Below are 8,934 nucleotides of genomic sequence, written 5' to 3'. Positions count from 1 at the left end.
GTGTGTGTCCACATATTTGAAAGAAGCAGCAGCCCATGATCAAAACGCGTTGATTATGTCGAGCACCTCAGAACAAACAAGCGTCCATCTATTCTCACTCACACACACACACACACACACACACACACACACACACACACACACACACACACACACACACACACACACACACACACACACACACACACACACACACACACACACACACACACACACACACACACACACACACACACACACACATGGAGCGTGATGAGTTAGATCCCATAAGCAGATGCATCCTTTGACCGGCCTTGTTTGCATCATCTCTTGTTGTGATGACCCATTTTCTGTCTCCCTTAAAGCTGCTACAAAGAGCCGCGATGAGGCGCGCGGATGGCAATAAATTATCACATATCGAAACACAATGAAACACCTGTTGTCTTTAGGTGAGGCACAAGCCTCTCAACAAGTGGCCACCACGTCGCTCTCGCTCCTCTCTGTGGTTCTGAAAGCGTCCAGCAGGTGGCGACGTGTTTAAAAACCGACTGTCATCAGGCAAACACATGCATGTGTGCTTACCTGAGCTCGAGCGCTCTTCGCACGAGCAGCAGGTTAACTACACCTGTTTGTGATCACCTGCTGCGTTCAAAGGTACTTCGTAATGTCGTACATCAGAGACGTTGCCGATGAATATAAAGAAAGTATAGGGCCTAGAAAGAAAGCGGTGATGCACTTGGTTGAAGAGAGTTTGCACCCCCCCCTCCATCAGGCGGACTTTTGATGTTTTATAAACTTAGTTTAAATCTACCTTTCCCAAAAAGAAATTTACAAAAAAGAAAATGTGTAGCCTACATTTTCCCCAACGACTCATGAAGTCACATGATGTCAGCACAAACCCCGCCCCCCCCCCCCGCCTCGGAGCTTCCACTGAAACGGACATGGTCTGCGCGGAGATGGGATGAGCCGAGAAACAGCGGACGGCGATGCGAGGACATCTATTAAAGCTCTCAGGTCTTTATTAAATGACACGGGAAGCATGGCGAACTCCAGTTCAGAGCACGCGGATCTGAACACGACCTCACCTCAGCCTCACAGGGCGGAGATCCTGGAGAATCCACTCCAGGTGAGTTTGTTCCACTTTTTTTTTTTAAAGGGGAAAAAAGAGTTCGGGTCAGGTGCAGCGGACACGGTGTCTGTGACGTGGAACAGCAGGTGCTATACTTGGTTATTTCAAATATATGGATAGCAACTCGAATGTATTGTGAGAACAATGCTTCCTAGTATAGTGTCAGACTACCCCCCCCCCCCCCCCCACTACTGTCCAAGAGCAAGAGAAAGTTATAGTCTTCACAACAATCTCAAAGTCAACATTGAATAACGTGCGCCACCAAAGCTTTTTGTGTAATGTTCTTTTGGACGTTTAACTCTAAGACTTTTAAAGCTGAGTTGCCCTGTGTGTGTGTGTTTGCCCATGTGTGTCAGTCTTCTGCCCTCCTACTGCTGTACACACACACACACACACACACACACACACACACACACATACACACATTCTCCTCATCTTCCCCCGTCAGTGGGTTTCCTCTGTGTGTGTGACATTACCATTGGAAAGGCAGCGAGAGACGGAGAGTAACAGGAGGAGGAGTGAGAGGCGTGAGTCATGAGTAATGGCCCATGGTGGGCCGGGAGAGAATAGATCTACTGTCAGCGTCCCGAGCCAGCTGGCGACCCACCATCCCAGAGAGAACAACCCCGACGACAGGAGACAATATGTCTGTCTGTCTCACACTTTGACCGCCTCCCCGGGGGGCCGAACACCTTCTCACGGGTTGGACTGAACATGTTGACGTTGCAACATAAGAGTGCACCGACGTTCTGGGAGCTCGTCCCATTGGTCGGCTCACGGAGATAACTGGCTCCGGTGGCGGATGCTTAATGGTTGCAACGTCTCTCAAACGCTGTGGTTTTTAATATAGGTGTCGTTTCTGCTTCAGTCGTTGGTGCAGATCATAGACGTGGTCGCCCGGTGGTTTGTGGACTGCTGTTTTTAAAGCCTCTATCTTGGCATTCTGGTCAGCCGCCATCTTGGTTTTTGGACATGACCATCTTAGTTGCCAACTTTCTCTCTCATCTATCTCTGTACACATTACATCTATTGCATCTGTCCATCCTGGAGAGGGATCCTCCTCTGTTGCTCTCCTGAAGGTTTCTTCCCTTTTTTCCCCCCTGAAGGGTTATTTGGGAGTTTTTCCTGGTCCGATGTGAGGTTTTGGGGCAGGGATGTCTATGTGTACAGATTGTAAAGCACTCCGAGACAAATTTGTAATTTGTGAAATTGGGCTATACAAATGAACTGAATTGAATTGAATTGTTATGTCACTTGTTTCTTTTTAACTCGTCTTGTTCAGAGTTTTTTTTGTTTGTAACTATGTGTTTCATGTGTTGTTACCCGTCTTGTCCAGGTCACCCTCGAAAAAGAGATGTTTAATCTCAGTGGGTTTCGCGGATACAAGAGGCCCAAATGAGTTCCCTCCGTATAAGGACTCAGCTTTAGAGATGGGGGTAAGGAGCTCGGACATCAGGAGGGAGCTCGGAGTCGAGCCGCTACTCCTTCGCATGGTTCGGGCATCTAATTCGGATGCCTCCTGGACGCCTCTCTTCAGAGGTTTTCCAGGCACGTCCAACTGGGAGGAGACCCCAGGGAAGACCCAGGACTGGCTGGAGGGACTATATCTCCCAGCTGGCCTGGGAACGCCTCGGGATCCCCCAGAATGATCGGGAAAATGTTGCGTGTCAGAGGGAAGTCTGGGTCAGCCGGCTGGGTCTGCTGCCCCCCGCGACCCGACCCCGGATTAAGCGAAAGAGAATGGATGGAGCGATTTCACCTGGTTGAATAAAGGTTTTATAATAATAATGATCTTGTGTAACTTATTGTTTCTCCGTGCAATCAAAAGTGACACGAGAGGGTGGAGCTGAAAGGATGAACGTTCAACACCCAGTCCCAGAGAAAAAGTCTTACATCTGTTCAATTTGTACAGAATGTGCTTTAAAGAGCGAACTTCTCCACTATCGATGAACTTCAGCCGAGCTCATCTTTGTCTCGTAACGGACACGGCAGTCTGTCTGTCACTTTGGTCCAGAGCAGGTGCTTTTTCAGAGCTCCTGGCTCCATTTGTTTAGCCTTGGATATTGACAGTCCTTCGGGGGTATTCTATATCTTTGGTGACCCCCTGATATATATCTTGTATACACAAGATATATGAAAATGCTATTTTGCCATATCATTGGCTGAGCTGAGCTTGTCTTGCCCCCCAGGGCTCATTGAAAGACCCCATTGTCCTTCCTCTTGTCAGGTTCTTTTGAAGATGCTCCATCATCCCCAAGACCTTTTTGTATTTTTGGATGTACTACATATTGCGAGTTTTGTTACGATCTCAGACACTTAGGAAGTAGGACCCAATTGCACGACCCGGGAGACAGAGATAAAGTATTTGTAAGTACTTTATTTTTCGGTTCTGCAGTGAACAAAATGAAAGCGCTCACGTAGTGAGGGATCAAAAACTTTTCAAGAGCACAACATAACCCGACCTGATCATGGCAAAAGACAAGACGAACTGACAAGGAACACTGGGAGACAGGGGAATTTAAGCACATGGTAACAAGACACAGGTGGGACCAATCAGGGGCGGGGCTGACACTGATGAGCATAGGAGACAGGTGTGATGACAGGTGAAAACAATCAGGAAGCCTGGAATGAGAGAAAGCGAACATAAATGACCTGAACCTCTCTAGCATATCTGTCGGTGCACAACAGTACCCCCCCCTCTAGGGCCAACTCCTGATGGCCCAGGCTGATTGTAAAAGTCGTGGATAAGAGTCTTGTCTACGATAAATGAAGCAGCTATCCAGCTTCTAGCCTCAGGACCGTAACCCTTCCAGTCTACCAGGAATTGCTTGCCCCTCCCTCTATTACGGACCTCCAGTAGCTTACGGACCTTGTAAACGTCACCCCCTTCAAAGAACTGGGGCGGTGGAGGGGGCGGGAACAAGTGTGCTCTCACACACCGGCTTGATTCTACTAACGTGAAACGTTGGGTGCACTCTCAAGGTCCTGGGAGTTGCAAGCGTGCCGGCCGGGTTGATGACTCTGGACACTGGAAACGGACCCACAAATCTCGGAGCCAGTTTCTTTGAGGCGACATGGAGTGGTAAGTCTTTGGTAGAGAGCCAAACCTTTTGGCCTGGACTGTAGGAGGAGCGACCCCGCGATGCACGTCCGCAACAGCCTTCATCCGGGCTGAAGCTCGGAGAAGAGACTGGCGAGCACCAGCCCAAACTCTGCGACAACGTCTGATCATGGCATGTGCCGATGGAACCATCACCTCTTCCTCGTTGTTAGGGAAAAGTGGAGGCTGGAAACCATTGACACAATGGAATGGAGAGAGACCTGTGGCCGCCGTAGGAAGGGTATTGTGGGCAACCTCGACCCATGTGAGGTGGTCACTCCAGGTGGTCTGGTTCCGGGAGACGAGACAACGTAGCGTAGTCTCTAGTTCTTGGTTCAGACGCTCCGACTGTCCATTTGACTGAGGGTGATATCCTGATGACAGGCTGACGGTGGCACCTATGAGTCGACAAAACTCTTTCCAGAAGGCGGAAATGAATTGTGGGCCCTGTCGGAAACAATGTCATTAGGGAATCCATGGATCCTGAATACGTGATTCATCATGACCTCTGCGGTGACTTTGGCAGAGGGAAGCTTGGTCAATGGGATGAAGTGAGCCATTTTTGAAAATCGATCAACCACTGTTAGAACCGTAGTCTTGCCTCTGGATGAGGAAATCCTGTCACAAAATCCATCGAAATGTGTGACCAAGGACGATGGGGAATCGGCAGCGGCTGGAGCAAGCCCATCTTAACTTGAGATGAGGTCTTATTACACGCACACACGGACAAGCCGCTACATACTCGGCCACATTTTTCTTCATGGATGGCCACCAGAAACGTTGTTGAATCCTGAACATTGTTCTTGCTACTCCCGGATGGCACGAAAGCACAGATGAGTGAGCCCAGTGGATGACCTTGGGTGAAGAGCCTCAGGAACAAACAGCAGATTGTTGGGACACTCGCTAGGCGCTGGATTCATGACATTTGCCTCTTTAACGTCTGACTCCACTTGCCAGGAAAAGGCTCCGATCACCCGGTTAAGTGGAAGGATGGTCTTGGGCTCTACCGCAAGTGGTTCGGGATCGTAAAGACGAGACAAAGCATCGGGTTTTTGATTGTGAGACCCGGGACGAAAAGAGAGTGTGAAGTTGAATCTACTAAAGAAAAGTGTCCACCTGGCCTGACGGGAGTTGAGACGCTTAGCCTTTCTTATATATTCTAGATTCTTGTGATCTGTCCAGACTAAAAACGTTTGCTCTGCACCCTCCAGCCAGTGTCTCCATTCCTCGAGGGCAGCTTTTACAGCTAACAATTCCTTGTTTCCCACGTCATAATTCCGCTCTGCCGTTGTCAACTTCCGCGACAGGTAAGCACATGGATGCATCTTGTTGTCTTGTGCAGAACGTTGAGACAGTACTCCTCCAATTCCCTCATTGGAAGCATCCACCTCGACCATAAACTGGCGCTGGGGATCTGGAATGGTGAGTATGGGAGCTGATGTGAATCTATCTCTGAGAAGTTTGAAAGCAAGATCCGCCTGGGGGGTCCACTTGAAGGAACCTTAGGAGAAGTCAGAACATGCAGAGGAGCAGCAACAGAACTGAAATTCCTAATAAACTTCCTATAGAAGTTAGCAAATCCTAGGAACTGCTGAACCTTTTCCCTGGAGTCTGGTGTGGGCCACTGGGATACTGCACTGACTTTCGCAGGATCCATTTGGATATGATTAGGTGAGACTATGTATCCTAAGAAAGACACCTCTTCTGTGTGGAACTCGCACTTCTCTGCCTTGACATATAGCTGATTATCCAGTAGTTTCTGCAAAACTTGTGGACATGGTTAACATGAGATTTAGCGTCTGGGGAGAAAATCAGTATGTCATCCAGATACACAAACACTGAAATATTCAAGAATTCTCGCAAAACCTCATTCACAAAAGCTTGAAAAACAGCCGATGCATTACACAGTTCAGAAGGCATTACCAAGTACTCATAGTGACCATTCTGAGTGTTGAATCCAGTCTTCCACTCATCCCTTGTTTTATTCTAACCAAGTGATATGCATTTCTTAAATCCAACTTGGTGAATATCTTGGCCGTTTGAAGCAGTTCAAAAGCAGATGACATGAGTGGCAGAGGATAGCGGTTCTTCACCATAATGTCATTTAGTGGACTGTAGTCTATGCAAGGTCTCAGAGACCCGTCTTTCTTTCCCACAAAAAAGAATCCCGCTCCGGCTGGAGACGATGAAGGACGGATAATCCCTGATTTGAGTGAAGAGGAGATGTATTCATCCATTGCTGTTCTCTCAGGTCTCGAAATCGAGTAAAGTCTCCCCTTGGGAATGGGGGCTCGCTGTAAGAGATCAATGGGACAGTCAAAATCTCGGTGAGGAGGTAGCGACAAGGCTTTAGACTTGTTAAACGCTTCTTTTAAATCATGGTAACAGGAAGGTACCTTGTGTAGATCAGGATAGTCAGGGTGATCTATAATGATCCTACTAGAGTCTGTTGGTGCATTAACAGGTTGCGAAAGTTTACACCTGCCCTTACAATCCTCTCCATTCCTTAACTTTCCTGAAGGCCAGTCTATGTGAGGATTGTGGATCTTCAACCAAGGAAACCCCAAAATAATCGGGTGCTGAGTCGACTCAAAAATATGAAATTGCATGCTCTCGGTATGGTCCTTATTTATAGTAATCTGTATGGGCTCAGTGCAATGGGTAACTGTGAACAACAAGCGGCCGCCTAACGCACTGGCACTAACAGGATGAGATAGCGGACAGTTTTATTTTTAGCTGTTTGACTAGGCCCCAGTCTATAAGGCTTTCGTCAGCCCCTGAGTCTATTAACACACCCTGGTCAATGGTCTGATTGTTAATACAAATGTCTACCTGAGTAACAGGTCGAGGAGGGAAGTCTGCGGAAACTTGCTCACCAGCGCCCTCCTTTTGACTGGTGAGCACGATCTTCTCCCGGGCATGAAGCGAGTTGATGACCCGGCTGGCCGCAGTAGAAACAGCAACCCTCCCGCTGTCGGCGCTGCCTCTCCTCCAGAGAAAGCCTGGTTCTTCCAAGCTGCATGGGTTCACCGGAGTCATTCGGAAGTGTAGTCCTCAGATGGTCCGGTAACATGAGCTGGAAATCCTCCGCTGGCGGCGCGACCCTCCGAGGCGAATTCTGGAAGCTGGGAATAACATCTCGGTTGCGTCGACGCCCTCTCTCTTTCGAAGACGGTTATCGATCCGGATGGCTACAGCGATGAGGGAGGTGTCCGGGTGTTCCAGTGGAGCCAGCTGGTCCTTTATCGGTTCCGAAAGTCCTGTCATGAAGGCGTCACAGAGCCGGAATCCATTCCATCCGCTGTCCGTCGGGCTGCTGCTGTACGAAACTCGATGGCATAATCAACCACCGACGGCTGAGTTGACGACGGAAACAGTCTTCTGCTGGCCTGACGTTGAGCTGACGTATTTGGAAACAGTCTTCGCTGGCCTGTAGCAGGCGTTGACGATTGAAACAGTCTTCTGCTGGCCTGTGAAAGGTACATGAGTGGTCAAAAATGCGCCTCATAGTCTCTATGAAATCGGCCAACGGGCCAATGAGTAACATAGTATAGACCATTCTGGTAAGCCCTAGACCATCTCTGCAGCAGCCCAGGCTGCAGCTAGTAGCTCTCCTGCAGCTCTTCCGTTAAATGAGAGACACAATAAACGCCACTTTACCATGCTCAGATAAAAAGCTGCTTGTTGTGTTGAAAAATGTGTGTTTAAAGATCACACTCACTGTACCAGAAAGGCTCTGCACTGAAGAGTCTCCGGAAAATTCTCCGAAGAGCCAGCCAGAATGGGAGGAAATGCCCGATTCTGGGTCAAGTCATTGAGTATTGACAGGCAAATTTCAGCTGTGGGATGACGCCAACCCACCGGAGGAGTAGTCTGTTGATGAGTGAAAATTATTCATTTGGGCAAACCAGTTGTTGCATCTGTGTAGATAATTTTTCCTGAAACTGCGGCCTGGCTGGCCTCTCAGCTCTTGTATTTCCCGGCTGACTTTGGTCCAGTTTTTCGTGATGAAAAATCGTAATCGTCACGCCTGTACCGGCCACGACAGAGCGCTCTTGGGCGCAGTTTCTATAATTTGGGCCGGTTGGGTCCATAATGTGGCTGCCAGTCTGCTCTGTTACGATCTCAGACACTTAGGAAGCAGTGACCCAATTGGCACGACCGGGAGACAGAGATAAAGTATTTATAAGATCTGTACTTTATTTTCGGTTCGGTTCTGCAGTGAACAAATGAAAGCGCCACGAGTGAGGGATCAAAGGATGAACTTTCAAGAGCACAAGAGTAACCCGAATTTGATCAAGTGGCATAACCTGACATCATCTGCACTGCAGAACACAGCCAATCTCCACGATCAAGCAACCAGCTGAGCTGATCGCGGCAAAAGGTTAGACGAAAAGACCGGACACACTGGGAGACAGGGAATTTAAGGAACACTGGGAGGACAGGGGAATTTAAGCACTGTCTGTCACTTTGGTAACAAGACACAGGTGGGACCAATCAGGGCGAGCTCCTGGCTGACACTGATGAGGTGAAAACATAGGAAGCCTGACAACTTCTCAAGTATTCATATCTTGTGACCTCTGGTATGATAGGAAAACAATCAGGAAGCCCAATTACACAAGATATAAATGACCTGAAAAATGCTACTGCCATCTCTAGCTGAGCTGCAGGTCTTGCCCCCAGGGCTCATTATAACTGTCCTTCCTCTGGTTGTGTTTTGAAGATG

The 8,934-nt window shown here is 48.6% G+C and overlaps 1 protein-coding gene across 1 annotated transcript in view; it reads left to right on the top strand.

Moving 5' to 3' along the window:
* Positions 1-911: 911 nt before the first annotated feature.
* LOC130206257 (NIPA-like protein 2) overlaps positions 912-8,934 on the top strand; it is a 38,587-nt gene continuing 30,564 nt past the window's right edge. Inside the window, exon 1 of the mRNA XM_056434138.1 lies at positions 912-1,105. Coding sequence (XP_056290113.1) covers positions 941-1,105 — 165 coding nt within the window. The 5' untranslated portion in view covers positions 912-940. The remainder of the gene's footprint in view (positions 1,106-8,934) is intronic.

This window comes from Pseudoliparis swirei, chromosome 16 (genome assembly GCF_029220125.1).
Source record: "Pseudoliparis swirei isolate HS2019 ecotype Mariana Trench chromosome 16, NWPU_hadal_v1, whole genome shotgun sequence".
Taxonomy (NCBI): Eukaryota; Metazoa; Chordata; class Actinopteri; order Perciformes; family Liparidae; genus Pseudoliparis; species Pseudoliparis swirei.
The sequence above is the reverse complement of the archived record's forward strand: the minus strand, read 5'-3'. Positions and strand labels throughout refer to the sequence as shown.